This window comes from Corvus hawaiiensis, chromosome 23 (genome assembly GCF_020740725.1).
Source record: "Corvus hawaiiensis isolate bCorHaw1 chromosome 23, bCorHaw1.pri.cur, whole genome shotgun sequence".
Classification (NCBI taxonomy): Eukaryota; Metazoa; Chordata; class Aves; order Passeriformes; family Corvidae; genus Corvus; species Corvus hawaiiensis.
This window is the reverse complement of record NC_063235.1, coordinates 5,225,944-5,252,591: the sequence shown is the minus strand read 5'-3', so window position 1 is coordinate 5,252,591 and position 26,648 is coordinate 5,225,944. Positions and strand designations below refer to the sequence as shown.

General features: G+C 49.2%; 1 protein-coding gene across 1 annotated transcript in view; it reads right to left on the bottom strand.

Annotated features, from left to right (window-relative positions):
- The window catches only part of CSMD2 (CUB and Sushi multiple domains 2), a 350,279-nt gene that overhangs the window by 289,403 nt on the left and 34,228 nt on the right, over nucleotides 1–26,648 (bottom strand). The window contains 1 exon segment of the mRNA XM_048326964.1: nucleotides 4,834–5,050. Within this exon segment, the coding sequence (XP_048182921.1) occupies nucleotides 4,834–5,050 (217 nt within the window).

Genomic DNA, 26,648 nt, shown 5'->3' with positions numbered 1-26,648 from the left:
ACCACTCCTCCTGATGCACCCTCTGCTAATAAATATGGAAAAACTGAATCGAGCCTCTGGAAATTGCAGAGCCCTGCTGCAGTTGCATTAACTCCATTACCTCTCCCTGACTTTCAGCTCCAGTTTCATCAATTATCCTGCAAACGGAGTTTAAACACTCAGCACTTCCTCAGAACAAAACAGGGACACTGCTGAAGGGTCCTGGAGCTGCTGGAGCAGCTCAAACACGTCCCTTCCCAGGGAGGAAAAAAAAAATAAAGTGGATTTTATCCGACAAAGCAGAGAACATAAATTTAAGTGGGGTTTTGTTGTGTTTCTTTTCCCATGGAGTTAATGGGAAGTGACAAAAGACTCTGCTGAGGGGGAAAGGGAGGTAGGACTCGGATGTTTACTAAAGGTGACAACGGATTTAGCTGGCCCTCTGCTTTATTTATCCTTCTCCTTAGCAAAAAGAACTGTAGTCACCTTGGAGACATGAGGCAGTGACAAAGGAATATGTCACAGGACCAGAGGTGACTCAACACAAACTCCTAACACAAGCTCTGTGCATTCCCAGGTGACAAATGCTGTTTTTCCAGGAATTTCTTTACCAGGAATGAACCCCAGAATGTCGTTTCATCCCGAATTTGCATCTCTGCAAGCCACAGGAACACTGGGGGAACTCTCTCCTCTCCCCAGTTCCCTTTGTCCCTTCCTCTCCTCCTCCCTTTTGCTGTTTTTAAGATCAAAAGCTTTGTGCTCTTGATTGGTAATTAAGTACAAGTCACCCAGGCTGCTTTTTCAGAGAGCAATTAAAAGGTTATCAAGAGAAACATGCAAGGTGCAGGTAATTCCTGGAGCAGCTGTAATTAGGCCAGCCCAGAGATAACTCCGCTCTTATCACCAGGATCACATCCTTTTGGAGTTCAAACAAAATACTTAAACTTTCAGTCAATTAAATGTGGCCCAAGATGTGGTTTTGAGCTGCTCACAGAGCAGATTGATGGCAATCCTTCTCTTCACTCTTCAGCCCCTTGTCAGGGAAGAGGGATGAGGATCTGGAAGCAGCTTGAGCAGGAGATGCTGCGAGATGCGGGACGGGAGCTGCACGGCACGAGCAGCGGGGCCCTGTGCCAGCAGCGGAGTTTCTCTGCTTTGCACAGAACCCCATTGCAGCAAGGACTTGCAAACGTTTCCCCAGACCCTGCACACTCTGCAGCCACGGCAATTTCTGCAAAATCCTCCTCAGGACGGGCAGGTTCCTCCCAGCTGTGCCAATAAACACCTCTGAGCGACGCCTGTGGAAACACATCCAGCACTGCCGCGGCTCTGGGAGTTGTTTTTCTCTGGATGCACAGCCTCAAACAAACGTTTTCTCAGGCAAATAAACTCAGCATCACTGAAACATTTTGTTTGAACAGGAAAGAGACCAGAGGATGACACAGTTCCCTGCCCACAACAGGCGGCAAGGGAAGCCCAAGGGTTGGAAGAGCCTAAGAAACCCCAGCATTGCTCAGCACATTTATAAGTGAGGAGTCTCTCCTGGTAGAAACATCCCATATTGTGTCCCCTGGGCTTCCCAACGTAGTTTTAAACATCTCTGGAATGGAAAAAAATCTGTTTTTCTAAGTTGACCGCTTCCATTTGGAGCGTAAATTCACCGGGTCTCACTGGGAAAACAGAATTAGGGAGCTGAAGCGCCCGACTCACGGGGAGACTGTAAATGTGCCTTCCCTGGATCTGGGTGCAAGCCTGAAGCTTCAAATCAGGGAAGTTGCAACTGATTTAAGATTCTCACGTTAGAAGCATCCTGCAAATTACCAGCAGATGAAAAAGCTGGGGGAAGCCACGTGGGTCTGTCGTGCCCACTCTGGTTACGTCACGGAGCAAGAGTCTGACACAAAGAGGTGCAGAGAGTCTCCCAAACCCCACAGCAATCTCAGAGCCATAAATAACCCCAAGTATTCAAATTGCAGTCAGGTCTGTGCTGAGCTTCTGAGCCCAGCACAGTGGGAAGGCAATCAGGAAGGGAACCTGATTGGAGCGACCTCCGAACAATGACACAATCACAAGGCACAATGGGAACTGGGAAAAGACTGTTCTGGAATAACTGCACAGTCAGAGCAGGACTCCCCATGACTCCCTGATCCCACAGCAGTTGGGAACTTGAAGGATGAGAATTTGGGAGAGTCTGGTCTGGTGTAATGAGCCCAAGAGAAGGGCAAGTCCTGGACAGGAACCAAATCCTGATGTCCCTCATCAAGGAAGAGAAAAATCTGCAGCCACCACAGCTCTCAGGTTTCACAGAAAATTCCCCCACAGTGGTCCCTGCTGGAAGCAAGGAGCTGGGAAAATTCTAGTGGACAAGGAGGAATGGGTTCCAACCGAAAAAAGGGGAAGTTTAGCTTATATACATGGAAAAAATCCTTCCCTGTGAGGGTGGGGAGGCCCTGGCACAGGCTGCCCAGAGAAGCTGTGGCTACCTCATCCCTGGAAGTGTCCAAGGCCAGCTTGGAGCAACCTGGGATAGTGGAAGGTGCCCCAGCCCATGGCAGGGGATGGAATGAGATGGAATTTAAGTTCCTTTCCAACCCAACCCACTCCAGGATTCTAAAAACCCAGTAATTCGAGAGAAGCTGAAATAGCAAAGACTTGAAAATGAGCTCTGATTTTAGCAAACAAAGCAAAGTCATGGCACTGAGAAATGACAACAGCCCTGCATGTCTAAATTAAGGCACTGAAACCCATTTAATATTCACGTCCTCATCACAAACACGCAACGCAAATTCCCTAATATCCAGTAAAGCTGTTTATTAGCAAATGCCTCATTGGATTAGGGCTGCTCTTATTCTATTAGAGAACCTTCACACCACATTAAATTGCAAGACAAGAGGGTGTTTGCCAGCACACGATGAACACAACATTAACCCCTTCCCAGGAAATCCTGGAATGGTCTGGGTTGGGAGGGACCTGAAATGTATCACTGATGCTCAGAGATGCAAGTTTGAGAAGGGAAGAAGCAAAGCAATCCGTTGTCCCTTCCTCTCCCCTTGCTCACAGCTCGTTTTGGGTGAGCTCTGATGAGTGACACGTGGCCATCCATCTTCAGGGCCGCGCCTCGGTGATGAATTGAGAACATTTGGAAAGCAGGCAGGGAAAAAAAAGCAAAATTGATGGCCATGGGAAAGGGAAAAAAGGGAGTAAGAAGGGGAAAAAAGTAACCCAGTGTTAGGCAACGGAGTTTAATGAGGTGACACTGATGCACCAAAAATCGTATCTGAGATCTCCTGAGGTGGAAGGGACCCACAAGGATCAGAGGACCCCCAACAGTCCCACCCTGTGCCTCAGAGCATTGCCCAAACTCTAAAATTGGTGAACGAAGAAGCGAGACACAAAACAGCCCAAAGGCGCCAACTCCAGGTTTTGAAGTTACTGATCCAGAAATGTTCCAAGGGAAGAAAGCAAATGTCCACCATGAGTTCATCTTCTACTTTGCTAAGCCCTCTCTAAGTGCTTTCAGACCTCTAGAAATCCCCCTCTTTATTTCCCCTCTTTATTTCACTTTCCTGCCCTAAACACACTCCACTTCCCGAACCCCTCATCCCACATGAAACATCCCCACGTGCCTTTTGCTGCTGGTCCCATTCCCCAGCTCACATTCACCTGCCCAAGCTGCACCTGAGCTTCACCAGGGATGCAGAGGGAGGACGTTTTCTGCCTCCTCACCTTCCCCCAGCTCAGCCTTGGGAGGTCCCTTTCTGCTACTTCTATTTACAACCACAATATTCTTGCGAGTATCTCAGAGCAGCATTAACTTCTCACCACACAAAGTTTCCTGAGCCGAGTTTTCCCCCCAATTTTCCACCTTTCCATTACCCCAAAGCAAAGCACTGAACCTCCTGATTAAAGGCTGAGGCCCCGTAATTAACGTGATTCTCAAGCACAGTTGCGAGATGAAGAGATGACTTATTTGCATAACTGAAATCATCTACATAAAGAGCTGATTTCCACCAGGGTGCAGCTCAGATGCTCCACTCGGGTTAGACAAGACACTGAGGTCAAAGGATTTGTCCTGAACTCAAGTGGCTGGAAGGAAAATCATTTGCCAGGGCTCCAGCACTCTCGCCAGGGATTCAGAGGCTGGATGCTGCCACTGCTCCATGAGATTTTGAATGCATTACTGTCAGGCTGGAGCTGCCAGCAGCACCAGCAGCCGTGTCCCCAGCCACCCGGCTGGTTTCATCTGGAGGGCTGAGATCACGGCTGCTCACGCATCTGACACCTCATGGAGCATCTGCTGCCACAGCAACGCATCCAAATCAGCCTCCCACGAAACTTTTTAGGAACACTGGAAGTGTCATTTGAGAAGCCATGGAGAGTTTTCCTACTAAAGCGGGTTACTGAACGTGTCTTAGCCCTGGAGGTCCAACAGATGTGAGGGAATACGCCCCGTCCAGCTGCTGGATGGACTCTGGGTTAAGGAATAGCCCAGATTTTGGGGGAAAACCCACAGAGCCTTTGGCAGAGCTATCACTGAACCCCACGGCCCATCCTCCCACTCTGAGAGTCTCGTCTGGTCTCAGGGAAGCTCTCTGCACATTAACTCTGCTTCCCTCCTGCTCCATTTCCTAATTAACTCTGGATGTCTAGGATGACTCTTGATAAATCACTACTGTCAGGCATTCAGAGAAACATTTCAAGCCTTATCAGAGATAAGAAATCAAAACAACTGTAAGAACTGCTCATGGAGAAACACTCCCAGTTTATTGCAGCATAAACATCCAAGGCGAGATTTAATCCCAGCAGCAGGAAGGGGGGACATGTTTATAAACACCACTGTAATGAACACTGTACCTCGTTCTCAGATTCCCCTGCTGAGGCAGCCCATCGTAGATGGATAATACATCAAAATCTTCCTCTAATGCAAAGGACTGGAAAACAAGCTGTATCCTGTTCTGCTCCTCAGCAGTGATTGTCCACGTGCAGTTTGCATAATTGGGGTATCCATAGGGAAAGCCTGGGCTCTGTATTGTCCCGTTTGGGCCCTGCAATGTGTGACTGCAGTTCTGGGCTGGCAAGAGAAAAGACAAAAGCACAAAGTCAGAGGGTGTCAGGTGAACAGTGAATGTCCTCACCATCCCCATAAACCACACAGGGTTCTTCCCACCGGGTTTCTTTGTCCCAGGAAACAGAGAAAAGTAGAATCTAAGGATGAAATTGTGGCTTCCTCCCTGCAGGGATGTGGAGCCCAGACCCCCAGACACATCCTGGGCTCTGCTCCCAGCAGCTGTGAGCACAGCTGCCTGTCCCTGGGGACAGCTCCCTCCTCAGCCACCCTTCCCCAGCCCACCACAAAACCCAGCGTTCTCCCCATCCCACTCCGTGCATTTGGGATTTCACCCGTGCCAGGTGCCAGGCCCTGCTGGGTCACAGAACAGCACAGGGATGATGCCAGAGCTGACTGTCTCCTTCTCCCTCAATTCCACCCGGACAAGAGGCAGAAGAAGGGCTGGAGTGTGCAGGCAGTGCCACATCCCTCACCCTGGGAAAGCAGAATGGATGCACATGGAGTGAGGGGCTGGGCCACCACAGCAGCCAGGCTGGCCAAGGCTGCCTGAAACCTGCATGGCCAAAGGTCAGGAATAAACCTGTCCTGACCCCAGAAAGAGCAGGACACAGTGCAAGGTTTGACCCAACAAACCATCCTCTAAGGTGCCTTCCAACCCTGACCATTCCATGATTCTGGGAATGGTTCACTGGAACAGGAGACAGCAGCAGCACCACCCCCCACCCCTATCAGACCTGATAGGGGGACACCAAAGAAATTGTTGGCCAGACCCTGCCTTGGAGGGCTGCTGGTCCCTCTCAGCCAGTTCGGAAAGGTTTGTGCTCAAGGTCTGGCTCAACACACAGCAAACACCTTCAATCAGTATTTCTGAGGAGCTGCTGCAAAGCTGCATCTTCTGAGAGCAAAACCCCTCCTGTAACACCAGTGGAACACCTAAAACCTCCCTCAAATCTCAAATCCATTTCCCCTGCCCAAAGCAGTACCTGGGAACACCACATGACAAAGATCCACTGCCACGATGTACAATTACAGGATATATGAGATTTTCTTCTCTCTGGGGACACAGGTACATGAATGTATTTTGGGAAAAGCCTAAATGACAAATTCCCTTTAGTGTTTTCCTCTCCCTTCACTGCTACTCTGCCTGGATGTCTTTGGAGGCACAAATTCACTCTGAACTGGTACAACCCTCCCTGCCTTACTGGAAGAATTCCTCCACACAAAGCCCAATTCCAGACAGATGGAGTTTCACCTTTATCCTCTGAGCTGCTGATCCCTGCCTCTGCTCCAGCTCTTCCCACCCATGCTGGATTGTTTACCCTGCTGATGGGGACAACAGAGGCTTTCAAGTCGAAATGCATCAGAGTAGAAATTACTTCTTTGATTTCTCCTTGCCTTTTTTTTTTTCAAAGGCAGCAAAGGCATTTGCACTTCTGAGTGCCAAGCAGCTACAGGTACAGAGCTGCAGAGTGGTGCTCATTAAAGCCAATTATAATTAGATTGACCTACTTTGGGTGCAAAAAACGCTCCGTGGAACTTCTCCCTGCAAGACGGAGTTCGCGGTTTTATGAATCTAAAACGGCCCATCCCATTTACTACCCAGGGAATCTTTTTGTAGCACGTTCATTGTATCAATGAGAGGCAGGACAGCCCCACAATCCACCAGGGATTAAAAGTGAGGGAGGATTCCTTAACTGGAGTATTTTGCATTTCCATAGCATCTGGCACCTGCCTCTCTCAGGGCTTTTTGTCACTACATTAGAGAAGAATCCACCTCCCTCCTCCACTTGGGCTCCACTTATCTTGGGGAGTTCACTGGAAAAGCCATTTGCTCAGTGCCAGAAAGCTGCACAGGACTGGGAATATTCCTGTGATCACAGAGAAGTAAAATGAACCCCAGTTTGTTTTAACAACCAAGGATCCACGAGCTCGGTTCTCCAATTCAATCGAATCCTTTCTCCAACCACAGCGACGCTCAATAGGCAGCAGGGGGATATTGAACTGTCCCTCCTGCTCATTTTTATTTTAATCATGAGTTCATCAGAACAACTTAAGGCAAATGGGAAATTAAAGAGGCTGTGTCTCTCCATTTCCTGATGGTATAAAAGCTACCAAGGCTGCATGAAGCTAAGGAAATATATTCAAGGTCAGAGACATTGTGTTCCAAACGCTTCCAAGGTCATACGGAAGCTCCAAAATCCACCAACTCAGCCCATCGCTGCACAGCCAGTGCCACAAATGGACATAAATCTCTCTGAAAGAACAAATAAATAATAGAAAAATAAGACAGAGTTTTATGATGCATCCAATCAATCTACTGAAATACTTGCATGTTCACGATGTTGACCCAGAGGTGCTCTGGGCACAGATAGAAGAAAATTGCTTATTGCAAACAAAGAACAGCTTTGCAAAAGCTGCCAAACTGGGCAGTAATATATTCTGTAATAGCTGTAATAGCAGGGAACTTCATTTAGATTGGACATTGCTGGAAAAAGTCATCAGGCAAGGAAAGAAATCCGGGAAGCTGAGGGAATTTATGTGTTCTATCATTTGCTTCCAGGTCTGAGTTAGTTCAGCTCAGCCTTGATTGACAAAACCTTATCTAAAATTCAAAATTTCTCCTCTGAAGATTGCAAGAACAATTCCCTTCATCCCTTTGGCCCGGGAGCACAAATAAGTAGAAAGATATGAAAGGGCAGCGCCGGTGCCTGTGCTGGGAAGTTCCAGGTGGATTTGGGGTTGACAGAGGACAATTCTCCCAAAATTCCTGGCACATTCTCCCCAACCCAAAGTCTGACACGAGGCACCTCCAACTCCTCACCCAGAGAGGGCAATGCTGCATCAGCCCCCCCTCCCAGCCTTGCTTTTAACCTCAGCTCAGGTGTGTTTCTGTAGATATTCCAGCTCCTACTCTCTTATCCGTGGGCTCACATTCCGGAGGGTGTGACACCCCCCGGCTTCATCACAGGGATGGGTTTGTGGGCATTTGTCCGATTTGTGACGGAGTGAAAGCAGAGCTGATCCCAAGCTGGGCTCTGCCAACACCTCCTGCCCCTCTCAATTCCGGAGACTGGTTTATTGGGAGTGTATCCCCGTAAAGAATCCATCAGTGCTGCTTCACTGCCGCGGCACTGCAACTTCCAGACAAGGACGACGGCGTTCCCACGCCTGGCACTGCTCAGAGCCCTTCTCCAAAGGGATCACAACCTAAGGCAGGGAAAAACCACAGCCCAAGGAATCACAGAGTCATTTAGGCTGGAAAAGACCTCCAAAATCATGGAGTCCTTTAAGGAAACCCATGTGACTTTGGGAAAACATCTTGGTCTGGGACACCACCAATGATAATTCACTGATGGTGACTCAGTTTTTCAATTCTTTTACACGTTGGTTTAACCAACTGAACCAAGTCTCCATTTCCAACAGTTCCTCTGTGCAAGAGCCACTCTCTGAACAATCCCCAGACTAACTGGCTTCACCCTGGGCTCCTCACGAGGGAAACGATGGAATATTTACTCTGCAGTACTCTCACAGAAGAGCTGCAGCTCTGAGCCACGGGCTGCCCACAGCAGTTTGTACCACACGGTTAATCCCCACGGTACAGAACTTAACGTGACCAGACACTGCAGTGAAAAATAAGTAATATCAGCTGAACAGAGGAGAGTTCCAAACTCCCCAAGCTTCGTTGTGGGGCTGCCATGAAGAGAAAGGAAGGATGGCAGGAGCAGCAACAACATCCTCGTACTCCAAAGCAGAGTTCTTCTGACAGGACAGGCTCCAGGAGTGGAGCCAGAGACTCGTGGGAGCTTCAGTTCCACTGTAAATCCAAACTCACCTCGACACACAAGCCAGGACCATTCTGGTGCCAGTCACTGCAGCTTTAGAGCGGCCCTAAAGCAGCAGGGCTGGCTGGGCTCTGGGGCAGCACCAGTTCACCCCAGTCACTGCAGTGGGGCAACATCCACTGGTTCCCAATGTCCTCAGTGTCCCAGAGGTGGCAATGGTGGCACTCAAACCCACCAGGTTATGTGCATGAAAACCAGGAGACTCAACCATTCAGGAACATTCGCAGCAACAGGATTTTGTTATTCCCTTCAAATAAGCAACACTTGAGGCCAGGAATGAGCTGCCCTGGCTGCTGCTCCCCCCCAGCCCCTGCCTGAAGGGGAATTCCAGCAGCTCCAGATTGAGATAAACCTGAACATCCAAACTGTGCCACTACAAACCTCCACCAAGCTGTCAGAGGTAAACACAATAACAAAGGCGTTGTCTGACGTGACAAGTGCAAAGGAAATGAGTAGGGAAAAAGTCATCTTCCACCTACTTTCAATTCCTTAAACTTAAATCCCAGGCCAGATCCGGGGTGCTGTAAACCAAGGAAGAATTGTAGCTGTTGGTTTACACCACGTTCTTATCCAAGGAAGCAACGCTTGAGAGACAGGGAGACTGAATTTCTCTCTGAAGTGCTTCCTAAAATACAAGTTGCTGCACTTTGCTCCTCAGCAGAAACGAAATCTAATTTAGCAAACACTGATGCATGGTCACTGCACAATTCAGTGGGAACAAATATCAAATCATGCACAGTGCCTTGCTCTCAGCAGCATCATTTATTGAGGATCCATGGCTGCCTCCTCCCTAATGCAGCAGTCTGGGGCATTGCCATTTGCTTTAGTTACTGCTCCTCACACAGAAATGCTGTTACTCCGTGTTGTTCTACAGCCATTCCACCAAACACGGGCACATCCAAAACCTCTCCCCAGGAGAACTGAAACCCACATCCTGCAGCCACACAAACGCTGAAACACCAGGGGCAAATCCTGCCTGCCCAGCAGCACCTCCGAGGTTTGCTCGCCTCACAGAGCCCTCCGCTGCTCGGAGCCCTCCAAACCCACACGCGCCGACTCCTTTCATTGTTTGCACCGCCTTCTAAATAGGGAAAAGGTTCCTTTGCCCGTTGTTTACTGTTGTGAATCATTTATCAGGCACTAAAGATGCCTCCTTACGCGGTGCTTTACCAAGTCATTACAGCTGATCACAAACACGGAGTAGTTTACTCCCAGCCCGGCTCTGACTCTCCGCCTCACCCAATTTCAGTGAGCAAACAGGGAAAGCACCTCCACCCCGGATCAATCCAAGCCTTGCTGCCCTCAGGATTCACCTTCTCCGAGCTGGAGCTTAACCTCCAGTCTCCCATCAAAGCCTGCTGGGTAATAAATAATGCAGAGTCATTCCATTAACTATAACTTAATCAAAAGCCCGCGGATCCAAGAGCATCATCAAGGGGCTGATTTACATCTCAGATAGCCCGAGCCTGCTTCCCCCTGAGCAAGGGGAGTGATGAGCCGGGCACTGCAAGGGCACAGAAAGTGCATTTGTTCTGAATTCAGCTCGTGCCAGCACTGCCAAGCCCAGGAAGAACCCGAAGCCCCAGCTCAGCTCAGCTGCAGGCTGGGAGCTTCCAGCAGGACGGCACAACTCCGCAGATCCCAAAAACACCACGGGTCTCTGGGCACACACAACCCTTCCCTCCCAGTCCAGGAGTCCCTCACTCCCCCCTGCCATCACTTTGTCCCTTTTAGTGCTGCCCAGGCTGTTACTGCAGAGCTCCCACACCCAGGCACTGCTCCAGCCCAGCAATTCCATTTTAAGGCCTTCCCAAGGAAAAAGAGAGGAACAAAAGAAGTGAAAACATATTTAGATTTCCCCACGTGTGCTCTCCCTTCCTTTCCCAACCAAAAATACTCTCTTGGAAAATGACGAGAATTTCCTACACATGTTTGGGATTCCACAAAAGCTCCAACTGAGCCACCACACACCTGAAAACCACAACACCCACACAGGAAAAGGGAGTTTGGAAAGTCCAGGTGTCTCTGCCCCATCCTCAGGCACCACCACACTGCTCTGTCAGCCCACAGCATTCCCAGTGTGTCTTCCAGATGACACCTTTGTGTTTCATATTAGGAAAAGCCTGGACAAAATCACCCCAGCTCTGCCTTTCCTCCATGTCAGATCCATCCCGTTATTCCTTCAGACCATGGTATTTTCTCCTCCCCACGTGGCCTCAGAGAAAGGTTCATTCTCCCCAGACAGGGGATGTTCACCCTGCAGCTCGTGAAGCCTCTGGGAATATGTGAAAGGCAGGAAAGGGAAAGAGAACAGACATGAGGCTTTTTCAGCTCTCTAGAAATGCCATGAGCACCTACAGAGACAGAAAGGCACCTAACACCGGGAATGCTGAATCTACACACGCAAAAATGTGGGAAAGCACCACTACGGAATAAATGAGCCCAATCTGTTCAATGCTTCCCTCTTCAGTGATGGTTCTGACCCCCTGGTGGGGTTCTGGACTCTGCCCAGCTGTGCCACATCTGTCCTGAAGTGCCAAATCAAAAACTGGACACTGAGTCCAATCCCAGCTGGACACTGGGGTGGACGTTCATTCTGCCTCACCCCGATGTTGGGATGCCACCTGTCACCTCCACTGGCACACTCCCTCCTCTCCTCCAGCCCTCTTTGAAGAAAGTCCTTCCAGCTTTATCATCCTTTGGGTTTGTAATCCATGGCCGAGCCTGTGGAGAGCACATCCCTCCAACACCGAGCTCCGAGCAGCTCTGACAGCGGCAGCGAAAACACCCAGGAAACGTCCAGCTCCAGGTAACAGCAAAACCCCTTCCAGGGAGGAATGTGACAGCCCAGGAACATGACACTGCACACATGTCCTGTCTCACCAGCACACAGCAGCACCCTGACAGGCCAGAGACTCCAGCTGCTGGGAGGGACTGGGAAGGAAACGCTGCCCTGGGTTATGCTGGGAATTGCTGGAGTAGTCGCTGGTCCTAAAAGCAGCTGCCAGATTTCCCCTTGGGGCTCCAGACCTCCTGTCCTCACAGTGTCACCCCAATCCCCCCACAGCTGCTCCCTCATCCCCCCACAGCAGGAACAGGGAGAGAACGGAAGGGTAAAAGCCAGAAAACGCGTGGGCTGAAATAAACAGCTTAATAGGGAAAGCAAAAGCCGTGCACGCAAGCACAGCAAACCCAGGAATTCATTCCCTGCTTCCCGTGGGCAGGCAGGTCCTCAGCACCTCCAGGAGAGCAGGACCCCTTCACATGGAGCAGAGAAACACCATCAATTCCAAATGTCCCCTCCTTCCGCCTTCGTCCATCCATTTATGTCACATGCTCTGGAATACCCCATTGGTCACTTGGGGTCACCTGTCCCTGCCAGGTCTCCTCCCAGCCTCCCACACACTCCCAAATCCCTCCCCAGCACGGCCGTATGAGGGGCAGGAAAGGCCTTGGCTCTGGGCAAGCTCAGCACTAACAAAACACCTCTGTGTCATCAACCCCGTGTTCGGCACAAACCCAAAACACAGCCCCAGAGCAGCCCCTGGGAGGAACATTAACTCTGCCCCAGCCCGAAGCTGCACGTCCTGCCCCTTATTCCATGCCCAGATCCCACATTATCCAGCACAACTCCATTCGCACCGCTCCCCTTCCCAAGTTTTGTTGTAACAGCAGATATCATTCACATGGTCTGTGGAGCACCCCTGCAAAACATCCATGAAAAGTCCACAGAAAGTCTGTTGGATTCATTTATTCCATGACTTTGGGCTCCACCTGTTCTGGTGGAATCAACTCCACCCCAGCTGAAGGCAGCTCAGGGAGGGCGAGCGTGGCACAATGACCTGAGCATCCCCTGTGCCATCCCTGCCCTGGAATGACCTGGGAACAGAAGGGATTCAGCCTTCCCGGCCCTCATCCCTGTTTTTTTAAACAAAGATTGTTATCTAATCAATCGCTGGCTCCCACCAGGTGCTTGCTGTACCATTCCCAATCACTCCAGCAGATTGATGGAGCACTTTGCCATCTGCAGAGCTCCCAATCCAAACGGAATCAGAGCAGGTGAGACAACAGGACAAGTGTTTAGGAGGGGAGACTCGCACACAGTGAGGGGAAAGGGAGATGGATTCCCTCCTGCTGGAAGAGGAGGCAGGAGGGCTTCAGGACTAATAGTGGAAAATACTGAAAAATTCCTCTGGAGTTGTTCTAAGAAGCGTTTAGAAAATCTCTCGTAACACATCAGTTTTAGTATCAGCAGTACCAAAGTCTAAAGTCTGGTTTAGCAAGGCACATTAATGAACACACATTTTCCTGACCATTTCCAGTCAGCCACCTGCAAAAATTGTGCATTTGATTTGCACTGACTCCAGGTGGAGACACAAACACTGCTCCATCTACCAGCTGATCCAACGGCAATGGATTTAACGTCAGGAAACGTTGGAAACGTGCACAACAAAGAAAACTTTGCTTGGTCAATACTGGTGAGGAGTTTCAATTACTGATTACAGCATCAACAGGGGAAGGGGAAGGGAAAGGGAAAGGGAAAGGGAAGGGGAAGGGGAAGGGGAAGGGGAAGGGGAAGGAGAAGGGGAAGGAGAAGGGGAAGGGAAAGAGAAAGAGAAAAGGAAAAGGAAAAGGGGAAGGGGAAGGGGAAGGAGAAAGGGAAGGGGAAGGGGAAGTGGAAGGAGAAAGGGAAGGAGAAAGGGAAGAGGAAGGGAAAGGGAAAAAGAAAAGGGAAAGGGAAAGGGGAAGGGGAACGGGAAAAAGAAAGGGGAAAGGGAAAGGAGAAAGGGAAGGAGAAAGACAAGGGGAAGGAGAAGAGAAAAGGGAAAGGGAAAGGGAAAGGGAAAGGGAAAGGGAAAGGGAAAGGGAAAGGGAAAGGGAAAGGGAAAGGGAAGCCCCTGAACCTTTCAGCAGTGAACAAGGCACAGGACTCCTATCAGCAAAGCCGAACACCCCACACTGACCCTTCTTTAAGTGACCTGAGAGTCACCTGCTCAGTCACCAGTGAAGATTTGCCCCATTGCCATCTCTTTGTCCTTGCCAAGTACCAGAGGGCAGGATTCCAGAGGATTCCTTATCCCAGCTGAAGATCTGCCGCTTCCCACTCCACTCCATGGACTGAGCACCACATAAATCCCAGGGCTGTGGTGCCACCCAAAGCATTTGCAGTTAGCACTGGCCACAAACAGAATTAGGAACATCTCACACCCCCCACACCTCCAGGCTGTGCTCTCTTTGCCAAAGGGTGATGATAAATCCTGAAGGGAACTTCCTCAAAGCTCAGGGAGAAACACCCGGGAGAGGAGCTGCACTGGTCTCACGGAACACACCCTGCTGAGCTCCACTTCCACAGCAGCCCTTCCCATGGCCACTGACAGGGAGTGCAGGAGGATGTGGAGTCATCCAGAGCCCAGCCTGTAATTCCTGCAGGCTTTCTGCAACCACAGTGTCATGGAATCACACCCAGAGCTGCAAAGCCTCAGTGGGACAGTCCCTGCCAGCAGCAGGGGAGCCTCAGCCTGGCAGTGGCACCAGAGCAGCGTCCCTGGCTGCAGCCTGGGCACAGCACGGAGCTGGCACAGCTGTTCCCTGCTGGGATCAGATCTCTGCAGAGCACTGGGACACCGGGAATGGCAGCACAGGGAGCAGCAGCGCCGTCAGTGCCCCGAGAGGAGCTCACACTCGCTGCCCTGCCTGGTGTGAACTGCAAATGCAGAGACAGCAGGGTCACAGCAGCTGTCCCTGCCCGTCCCTCGGCGTGAAGGGACCACCCCAGCTCACTGCCAGAGATTTATGCTCGATCTGCTTCCCCAGTGACAGGAGGGGAGAGGAGCATGGTGAGGCAGCAGGCAGGAGTCTGGCACTGACAGTGCTCTCAGAGCCCTCAGCACGACAGAGACTCTTTGATCTGCCCGGGATAAATATCCAGACACGTTCAGGATTGCACAGAGCCCAACACCCACCCCGAGCTTTCTGCAGGCCCAGCAAACCAGCCAATTCCTCTCCTTGTACCCTGTCTCACTAACCACATGCGTGTCTGTCCTGTGACAAAAGTGACTTTATTCCGTGCCCTCTGCATGAGAACGAGGGGCATTCGTTCTGCCAGGCCCACTGACCTCCACAGGGCTCTAGGGCACCTCAGTTGAAGGAGTTCAGACATTCATATCCTGAAAAACCCCAAGCAAACAAAAAGCCTGAATGCCCCAGAAAGAGACCAGTGCTTTAAGCACTTTAAAAATCTAATTAAGCAGCCACAGTTGATAAGATTTTAAACACAATCCCTGGTTTCTGCCCTCTCCACTTCTCAGAGCAGCAAATCCATTTCCTGGTACAGATGTTCCACAAGTCAAGTCTGGCCCCTGTGGCACTGCAGCAGCCTCGGATTTAGGTGAAATCATGGAGCTGTGTCACGGGAGCTCTTCACATCTACAGAATTCACCCCGAGCACAGGGCAACGTGACTGAGCCAGAAAACTCCTGGAAAAACTTCACACGCCCTGACAGGGTTTCACTCCCAGCTCGCCTGGTTTGTGCAGGGCAGTGGCAGGAAAGCTGGCTGGGCGTGTTCAAGGAAGCCTGAAGGACAGGGAATGAAGCTCCAGGCTTTGGAAGCCCTGGAAAAGCGGCAGCAGGATGGTTCATCCCAAATTACAATTCCAGAGGCAGCCGGGGCCGCAGCACCGCCGCTGGTGCCCTGATGTTGGCAGGCTCAGTTGCTAAGCACAGGCACACAGGGAGCAGCTCCAGCGCTTCCTGACAGGCCTTGGGAGAGGGAAAGGAGAGGGACTGTAAACACACAGAAATTTCTGTGTCTGCTGAGCCGTCAGTGACAGAGTTTGGTGCTATTGCACACAAACCAGCGTCCGCCACGTTCATCAAGTCCCAGATTATTTCCTTTACAACATTCCTGCCTCTGGATTTCAGCAGCTCCAGCTGTTTGGGGCTTCCTGCTGAGGCCCTGGGAAGTGGTGTGGAAGAAGCAGCCAGACACACAGGGAAAGAACTGCTGCACCCAGCCCAGAGCGATCACTCCTCTCCACCAGCCTTTAACACCCAATCTGAGCCTGAATTCGAACCTGAATTTGAACCTGAATTCAGCCCAGGGCAGCTCAGCAACAGAAATGAGCCTGACAGGAGTGTTTTGAGCAAAGCCAGTGGCTGCAGGTGTGTCCAGGACACAGGAGCAGAGCAGCTCATCCACGTGTTTGGGATCTAGGATTCTATCCAGATGCCACAAGTCACCCACCCCCAGGATGTGCAGGAAGTTCTTAAACAGCAACAGTGGAAATTCAGGATAAAGCCACGGCTTGGGGCTATTTCTTTCCACACCAACATTTTCCTTTGAACAGTTCTCCCCAGTCTGTTTTACCTGGCCTGGGTGTATTTATGGAGGATAATTTGATCTCCTTCCTGTTTTCCAGGACAAGTAAGAGCTGTGCTTTCACTCCTCTAGGATACGCCTCTGATCACCCTCAACCCATCCCGGTCGGAATTCTTCCTGTGCCAAGGACATCAGACCACTTCAATCCTTCCTACCAAGGCTCCTCAATGCCTCGTGAAGACTTTTATCAGCTCTTCCTCATCTCTGCTGGAAAACCCTTTGGAGTTGCCTACACACACACTGAAGCTTTCATGATTCACAACCCAGAAAATCCCGGGATTTTTCCAGATTGCTCTTGGATTTCACAAGTTCTGTTTCAAACTCTGTGGCTTTCACATTCCAAACAAACCTAAACAACTGGGTTTCCCAATGCTTCCCACACTTCCAGCAGCCACTCATTAACCAATTATCTGCAGGAAGTCCACAGCTGCACCACCCCTGCTGGAAACAGGAACCCTGGGCACACCAGCCATCACCTGAGATCACTTGCTCAGCTCCAGAAGCACCACAGTTATCCCAATATTCAGCCAGAATGGCCTCGTCAGGGATGTAATTTCCTTCCCTCAAAACTTTCCCTTTCAGAATTGTCTCTTAATCAATTTTGACTGTTCCCTCAGCGCTGCCACTCCTCTCCACAGCCATTGTCAGCAGAATAATAAAGCCGGGCACTTATGGAGCTGCTTCCATCTCCAGAGCACTCCACAGGCATTAACCAATTAATGCAGATTCTGGCGTGAGGAACAGCCCCGCCGGGAATTCCCAGCACTTCCCTCCATGGCCTCTCAGTTCCTGCAGTGCCCTTGGATTCCATCACAGAATCGCTGAATGCTTTGGCTGGGAAGGGACCTCAAAGCTCCTCTCTCTGCACTTTGCCTGGCAAAGCAAGAGTTATCCTCGAAAAAATTATGGTTTAAGGCACGGTTAAGGCACTGAGATGGACGCTGGGAGGCCTTGACTGACCCTGGAATCACGAGAAGGTGTCAAGCCACCAGGTGACCCCTTTGTGACAAACGCCACAAAACCCAACCCAAGTTCACAAATCCTTTTCAAAAGGCCCCAGGCTTTTCAGAGCCCCAGGTTTACAAATATTTTATAACCCAAGAACTGCAGAGAGATGCTCTGGAACATTCCCAACCCCATGTGCAGCCACATTTCCCTTACAAACCCTCCCTGGACAAGTCTCCACTTATTTAGGCATCTAAATAGCCTTGAAAATCTTGCCCTGGGAGTCCGAGCCTCAATGAAAATGTTCAGCCTGATTCAAAACCTTCTGAAAATTTTACTTTTATTTTCTCTGTAAGAGGAACACAGCGAAGATTTCATTTTTTCTCACCTCCACTGACAGACATCTGTAAAAATGACCCAGATCATCTCAACCCCCAACTGGAATTAAACTCAGAAAACACAAGCTAATTTGATGACAAACTTTCTTCCCAGCATCTGCAAATGGACTCTACTCACGAGCAGCATTTTTACTGTCTCATTTACAAGGTGCTAATTATTATCACCGAAACAGATTTTTCAATTTGTATTTCAATTATTTTGCAGTAAAATAATATTTGCATTTAAATGGTTTATCCAGTGGGCTCAAAGGCATTTTCATCTTGGGTGTTAGGATTATCTCAAAAAAGAAAATAAAAATTGAAGAAGGTGAAGTCAGGTTCAAGGTGAAATCCATCCCAAGTCCCAGTGGAGCCAAAATTAAAGAATTCCTCATGAAAATCTTTCATTATTGGACTGCCCTTGTCACCAAACCTTGTCACCACAGAACACCTGAAACCAGCTCGATTCCATTTGCCACTGAAGCTCTGTGTCCACCTGTCAAGTTCAATGTTCCCTCATGGCCTAAGGGAGATCTTGGGCTCCAAATCCCATCTCCCTAATAGTCTACAAGCCCTCAGCCCTTGGAATTCTCCCAATATCAGCAATTCCATCATTTCCCTGATGGAGAGCTGATGGTTTAAGGAGAGCACAGTGGGGAGAGCTCCTTCACAAATAAACCTGCGCTAAGCTCTGAGGGGGTTCCAAGGGGTTTTTTCCCCTCCCCACCATGTTTGGGATTCTAACTTAGATTTTACACATCAATTAATTACCCAGGTTGTATTTTCATGCATTTTTTACTCCCTAAAAGCCCAGGAGTTACACAAGTCCCCTTCTGGTGCTTGCAGGGAGGCCACAGACCCTTTTTAGTCCCCAGGGCTTGGAACAGGGGCCCAGAGAAGCTAAAACAGAAGAAACCACTTTACCCACTGCCATCCCCAGCATCTTACACCTCCAGAGCTGAAATAAATCAAAAATATCACTCGGAACAAGCAGAGACGCCACTTATTAAAAGCTCTTCACTCGTGCACCACAATTCTCATCTCCCCACGCTCTGCAAAGTGAAATGTTCTGTCTGTTTACAAGTGCTCTGAGATCTTCCAACAAACCTCTCTGCCAGGCAATTGTATTACAACAGCTCACACTTGTGTGATTGGATTTGAATTACAAAAAGAGCCAAACAGAAAGCAATTTCTCCTGGGAATTTTTGTTAGGATATAAATCCAATTTTTACTTGATTCCGTTAACAGCACTTTCATATTCACTTCCTTTAAGTATTGCAGCACTTGATATTTATTACCTAATGCCTCCTTGTCACCTTGAGCAATCAATGAAAGTCACCTGGAGTTGACGGTACAGAGAAAAGTTAATAAATAAAAGTTAATAATTCACTTCACCCAATGAGCCAAAAAAAACCCAAGCCCGTCACATGCCCCAAACAACAACAGCTACAAAAGGCTCCTACCAGATTATCTGGAGAAAGAGTGAAACATTTCAATTCTACCGAATTTTTCAGTCCATTTAGAGACAAATTTCACGTTTACAATGGCAAAACCTCGATTATTATTTCAGAGAATCATGGAATGGTTTGGAAGAGATGTTAAAGATCATCTGTGGGCACTGAAAGCTGTGAGCTCTGTTCAACAAGCAATGTCCCTCTGTCCAAACATCATCTTGGTAACTGATGGATGCTCTGATAGCACAAAACCAAACTGTTCTGTCCTGTTCTGACCCAGTCTAGAAGAATTCTTGTGCCAGGCACCGATTTTCCACGACTTGTACAGTTTCTGCATCCTGTGACCTCTCCACATCTGTGCAACCACCAGAGAAACCCAGAACTCCCTTCCATTAACATTACATTGTGTTTTATTTTTCTCTCACTTCCTCCATCCATTTAAAACCTCATTTTCACCCACAGACATATTCCACTTCATCTTAGTTTTCAATCCCCAAAGCAGATCAATACCTTTCTTCTTCAATCTACATAGCTCTCAATCAAGGAGCTAACGGGGGGTGAATTGAATCGACTTGTTCGTTCAAATTGGGGATTTTTTGTCAAACGTCTCATTTGTTAACTGCATTTCATGGAAAAAAAGGCAAAAAACTCCCTGTAAGGGCCCTCAGCATTGGACTCCTGGGCACAAAAAGGTCATTACTTGTTCTCTAATTTAAGATTGGGAAGTGCTCCCAGGAGGAACAAATGACAGAGCCTCCCCAGAGCTGGTATTTTAAATGCAGTGAAATGAACTTGCTCTTTTTAAATAAAATTAGTTAATTCAGCAGGAAGATGTCCAGGTGTTTACCAAGAGGTGACAACAGCAGAGACCTCGCAGGGTTGGTTTTTTATACCTTAAATCTTGCCCAGGATCAGAACCAGCCCTGCCTGTGCCTCTGGAGAAGGGCCCTGGGCCTGTGAGACACCAGGGTAGCATCAGCCACAGGATCCTGGAATGGTTTGGGTGGGAAGGACCTTAAAGCTCATCCAGTGCCACCCCTGGCACGGGCAGGGACATCTCCCACTGTCCCAGGCTGCTCCAAGCCTCGTCCAACCTGGCCTTGGGCACTGCCAAGGATCGAGGGGCAGCCACAGCTGCTCTGGGAGTTCCATCCCAGCTCCTCCCCACCCTCACAGGGAAGCATTTCCTCCTTTTTTATCAAGTCCAAAGAACCTCACTCAAAACCCACCCTGGGCTTTATCTCTGGGCTCTCCCGACTGTGTAGGGACAATTCCACACCTTGTTCCCTCAGCACAGGAGCTCTGATGGGGCTTTCAAAACCGACTTTCACTCAAGCACCTACCAAAGTAGAGACATTCCAATGCAGCTGGTTTACCAGCTTTGAAGAGCTGCAGGATCTGCAGGACAGGACACCAGAGCCTGCAGAGAGGGAAGTGGAGCCCTCAGAGAGGGCAGATTGTCCTTCTGGTCTGGCTGCTGCCTCCAGAGGCTGTGCTGAACCCAACAGTGGGAAGAAAGGCCCCACACTGGAAGAAAGTCCCCACACAATGAGGGACAAACTCCCCATCCTTCAAACCCTTCATTATTCTAAAATACTTCAATACTCTAAAACCCTTCATTACTTTAAAATAAGGTGTTATTTTAATATTAACAGCCTGAGTGGTGCTTAACTTTAATGCCAGCCCCTCGGGAATGCTGCTGACAGATGCCCAGTGTCCAGGATCCGTGCCTGACCTTTCCCTAATGGAGACAAAACAACAATAGAGGGATATAAACAATATGCTGTGGGATGCAAGGAGCATCTTTAAAAATGGCATTGCCTTTGGAAAAGCATCAGCTCCATTATCCTTCTGCAGGATGGGATATTTTCCTCCCCTTTCCGGGAGGAAATGTGTTTTTCTAGGTGTTATTATTTGGTGGATAAAGGGGAAAGGAACATTGAATTGTGCCTTTGTCACAGGAGAAATGAGCTGCAATTTTCTGTACCCCTGACTTTAACAGCTCCCCACAGCCTCTGCAAGGTGCAAAGCCTCCTTTGCCAGCAGCAGGGAGAGGAGGGCAGAATCCTGCTGGGATTAATGGATTTAAAGACATGGAGAGGGAGGAATGGGGATAAGATGTGACCCTGTGTAAGCCACTACACCCCAACACATCATTCCCCACTGCAAAGCTCCTCAACAAACTTTCTGTGCCTAAAATCCCACTCCTGATTTTTCAGGGAATAAACTCCACCTCAGGCCATCCGACTCCAAAAGCAACGACATAAATACCACCAAAAAAAAAAATTCTTATTTCAAACTCTGCTTTCACTAAATTAACTGAACAAAATATTGATAAACTGCTGATAAATAACAGGAACCGTAACAAGGAAACAAGTTCTCCATTTGATCTCTGCCATCCTGCAGGCATTCATCTTCTTAATTAATTAGATAATATTATTAGTACAGCATTATTTTTCCCCTCCATAGACAAGAAGCTGGAGCTCACATAATTTAAGCAACTGCTTCAAAGGCAGAGTCTGTGGCAGGTTAAAATCAGAAGGTCCAGACCATCCTCTGCCAATATCCTGCTTTGCTAAACTCTGGGATCCAATTCCCTGATGCTTCTGGCAAATTCTCAGTGCAAATCTCCTACCTTCCCATCTCTAGGGAGTACACTTTGCTTTTAAAAGCTGCAGTCTTTGCATAAAACATGGATCTAAACACATAAAAACTGTGGAGGCAATTCTGTACAAATTACAGGAGCTGTGCAAATCCTTCCTGCAACAGAAACTGCATGAGATTTCATTTCTGACTTTTTCTGACAATATTACTTGAAGTTCAGTAGCAGACAGACAACTTTCACCTCAAAATGTCATTCACAATTAATCCCAAATTGTACATGAAATGGTTGAATTCACTCCACGCAATCAAGGGAGAGAACCAAGAGCATGTAAAAGTTGTGCAGTTAATCAACCTCGTGCAATTTGTACCTGCTGAAAGCTCCTCGCACACATCCCAAGATCTCTCCCTGCAGAATAAATCTGTAAATCATTTTGCAAATTCTATTTATCCCTGTTTTAGGGATGGGGAAGGGAAGCAGAGTGAGTGAGGCTCTGAAGGATTCCCCAGTGCCCACAGCCAGGGGAAGCAGCAGGAACTGGGCTCTAACAACTCCTGCGAGTCAGGGGAGTGTGCAAATAACAGGAGAGCACTGAAGCAGCAAATCCCCAGTTGTGGTTAATTCTCTGCCTGTGATTAACTCATCTTTCTTGGCTATTCCAGCCCTTCTTGCACCTTCTGATGCAGCTGGGGACGAGATTATCAGGCTGTGACCGTGCCTTGGTCTACACTGAAGTGACAAGTGAGGAACAGGTAAAATTCTACACTGAAAGAAATGTAGGAGGCCCCAAGGCAGGTGGATGAAACCCAAATAAAGCCATTTCACCAGGACAGAACAGACTTCACATTCCAGAGGTCAGAGGAACAAACCTTCCCTTCCTTTTGTTTTCAAGTGTTCTGGACAAAGACACCTTTATTTGATATTCACTGTTGTTTTATCTGTCTCGAAACGGGAATTGCAGACATTTTGATAAATGGACAGAGGAATTGTTCTGTTCCAGTGTAACCACTGTGAAATGCCTTTGCACAGACCTCATCTGCAGCAGGAAGGCTTCTCAAAAACCACCTCAGGAGCAGCAGCATCACATTCCTGTGCTGGCACTCAGTGTGGGATGACGCAGGAGCGACATCCAGGCTGCTCCTGGCTCTGCTGACGCCCTGCTGGGTGACCTTGGCCAGGCCTTCCTGCTCCTGCCTCTGCCTCCCACCTTCCCTGCACTTCCTGGGGCACCCCCTGCTCTGCCCAGGAATGAAACAGGAGTAGAAATGCCTTTTTACGAGGAGGGAAGGGGATAACATTCACCAGCAGGAAATGGGAAGCTGTAGATTTCCTTCTGGTCAGATGGAAAGAGGAGCTGCCTTCCGAGGACACTCAGGATTAACAAAGGAAGAAGCTGAAACGCCAGCAAGGGTTTGAGAATTTCTTTAGTGAGGACTTGGCTGCAGCTCCAGCCCTGGCCAGGTGGTGCCCACACAAACAAAGCTGGCTCTGGTGACACTGGTGGCCTTTCTCACGTGTTGTCCTAAGCCAAAGCTGGCTTGACAAGCAGAATTCCAGCAACACTGGAAGAAAGGCCCTCTGGGCTGCGATTTCCACCTCTTCCACAGTCCTCCAACACTCTAGAATTACACACAATACTTGTTGATAGTTTAGACTGCTCCCTCTGCCACACAAGGGCCACCTCCAGGTGCATCCAGGAGGAATTTCTGCAGGGAAAGGCTGGTCAGGCATTGGAACTGCCCAGGGAGGTTTGGAGTGCCCATCCCTGGAGGTGTCCACGGAAGGCCTGGATGTGGCACTCAGTGCTCTGGACTGGGGACAAGGTGAGGACTGGGCACAGGTCGGACTTGATGGCCTTGGAGGGCTTTTCCAACCTCAGGGATTCCAGGATTCTGAGTGTTTACACCTCACTGGACAGGTAATGACACTGCTGATAATCACACCACACTGTCACACACCAACACCACAGGCTGCACGGGTGTTTCTGCACCCTGCTCCACCTCCTTCAACCCTCTACAAACCTTCATTCCCCCAATGCAGGCCACAGGTTCATTTCCCAGCAGATTTCTGCAGTCAACAATGGGGCACGATTTGATTTTTTTTAATTACTCTCCTATCCCACACCTCCCTGGCAGCCACAGCTGCTCCAGGCCTCATGGTTACAAAATCCTCTTCCAGTGGAAGTCAGAGCATCACATCTCCTTACTCCACGATTTTTCTGACCCCTTGGGAATCACCAGCACCAGCAGGACTCTGACACAGCCCCCAGTTCTCTTTCCATCCAGCAAACCATGGTGTGCACTCAAAACCAGGGAGTTTATTCCCACGGGTGATGTTTGTGCCTTGGAAGGACAGGAAATTATTGTGAGGAGCTGAGTCAAGGAATGCACCTGACACTGGGAAGAAAGAAGAAACACCACACAACCCACCGTAAAGTCCCATTAAAAAAGGAGGGAAAACCACCCCAAAAACTCTCATCCACTTTCATGCAAGGGAGGTGTAAAATCATTTCCATCCAAGCTCCCTGCAGTTTCCATGGGGCCAAGACACTGAAACAGAGTTGATTTGATTCCTTTAATCAATGGGATTGTCCCAATTACACATTAACCACCAGCAGCCCTGGCTGCCACTGCAGAGCATGGAGGCAGCACAGAGATTTTGCAGATCCCTGCACAGCATCCTGTTTGTTGCAAGCAGAGAACATCCATTTCCATAATTGCACTGTACTTCACTCCCCAGAAACGCTGTGTAAACACCAAACTGTGGCTGCTACTATCACTGGGTTCATCTCCATATCCCAACTCCACCAAAAGCCATAGAAGTGGCTTCTCCACGGAGCAGGAAATAACCTTGAAGTTGCACTGGATGCCTTAGGTTTTAACTTCTCTATTTTCCAAATCCTGCACTGCCCAGTGTGTCACTCTGAAGTTTCCTGTGGCCTGTTCATTTCTGCTCTCTATGCTGGGCAGACATAACAAAGCCTCTCCGGGCCTGCTCTCCAGGGACACCCAGACCGTCCTAGGCCCAAAATGTGTAAACAAAAAGCTTCTAAAGGGGGGCAAGCTGAGGGGAATTACCTCATTAACTGAAGCTTTAATTGGAGAATTCACCCTGCTATGCAAATGAACCAAACCTATAAAAGTGTGAAGAACTCGTGCCCTGCTGTCCACCTTGGGGCCCATCTCGGCAGTGGCCTCTGGCTCCCAGGGTACCTCTGAAGGCCTTTCAAACAAATCCCTGCCTTTATTCCCTTACTCCTGTTCAGTCTCTGTTTTTAAGTGGCCACTTCAGGCATCACACTGAAATCACCTCACAGCAAGGAGCCTCACGTTCCTTGGTGGACAACTGAGGAATAAACCAGGAAAAGCCATGTCGTGGTTAAGGCTGAGCTGCCGACGTTTTCTGCTCTGCCCTGAACTCCCCAAACAACCCCGTGCAGGTCACTCCATGAAGCAATGAGTTATTCCATGGAGTGGTTTGGGCTTGGAGAAACCTCGGGAGATCAGGTTGAGTCATTTGTTAGGAATCTGTCTCTGCTCTCAGAGGTTGCAGAGACACTGGGTGGGATCAGAGCCTCACCTGGGCTCCTGCCCTGCAGTAGCTCCAGGACAAGGATGAACTGCACACACTGGAGCTCTCACTAAACTGACTTCAGGGAAACATTTCAACGAGCAGTGAAAATTAAAGCGCTGAGCTGGACCATAAATCCTCAGTTACCAGGCAGGATGGATGGTTCCCACCTCTTCCCAGGTGGAGCAAGAAGCCTCACCTGGTTTAAACTCCTCTTAAAGCCTGATGCCTTTTCCCTTCCCATCATTCCTCACTGGATTTAGAGCCAATCAACAGGATTCCACCACCTCTGACATTTCTGGCTGCTGTGTAGGTCAAGAAGACAGCTCAATGCTGCACTCAACAATTCCAGCAGTACAGAATCTTTACTACTTAATCATTCCTTTTTTTGTAGCCCTTAAAGTCTTATCTCTCCCCTTCCATTTGAATTTGCTCTATCTTCTGTCAGAAAAAAAAAGCCTATTTTAAATTTAGGCCTATTCATGGTGTTTCTGCATCTCCCAATGCCTAGAAACATGGAGGAGAGTAAAGAAGTATTATGTAAAATCCACTCAGCTAAACAGAGCTTTGTTATAATTTCACTAAAGCCCATGAAAAATTACTCCAGCCCTGTGTCTCAGGATACTCCTGATAAAAATGGAGTTAAAAAGACTTTTCTTGCAATGCTGGGGGCTCAAAACCAGTTAAGGCTGCCTGACCTTGCCCCCAACTAACCCTCAACATTATCATAACAATTTCCTCTGGTCAAGATCCAGGCCAAATTCTGGCAGGAGTCGGGGGGCAGCAGCAGGAACAGAAACACAGCTGTGAAATTTGGCATTTCCCAACCAGCTGGGCTCTCGGAAACCGGAGAAGGGCAGCAACACCACGCAGTAATTCCACGGCTGGAAATCCCTGGAGCGCTGGTGAAGTGGCTGACAGCAGCCTGGGGGGGGGTGAGGAACCATTCCCTAGATGCGAAGCAGGGAGGAATACTCAGTTTTGATAGGAACACACATCCCCTACAGCACTGACGTCCCCTAAACAGCTCTGCCACACCTGGAGCCCAAATCCATCCACGGGATCCGGGGCAGACTGCCTGGATCCCACTCCCCGCACCCATCCTGATGTCCTGACGAGGGGGAGGCAGCAGCAGAGGAGCAAACAGCCCCCTGTGCTCCCTGCAGCTGGCGCAGCTGGGAGCCGGCAGCAGCGGGATCCGGCATTTCCCCGGGAGGCATCCGAGGGACGGGCGCAGCTCAGTGGGGAGCAAGTGGGGTTTAGATGTTCTTCAGCTGCACTCAGCAGCCACAGCGAAAAAACGCCAGAGGGACAGGCAAGGAACAACTTCCAGCACAGGGAAATCTGCCAGGAATGGGAAGGCAGAAGGTGGCATGGGCAGTGCTGGGTTAACAATGGATTCTGTGACCTTAAAGGTCTTTTCCAATCCAA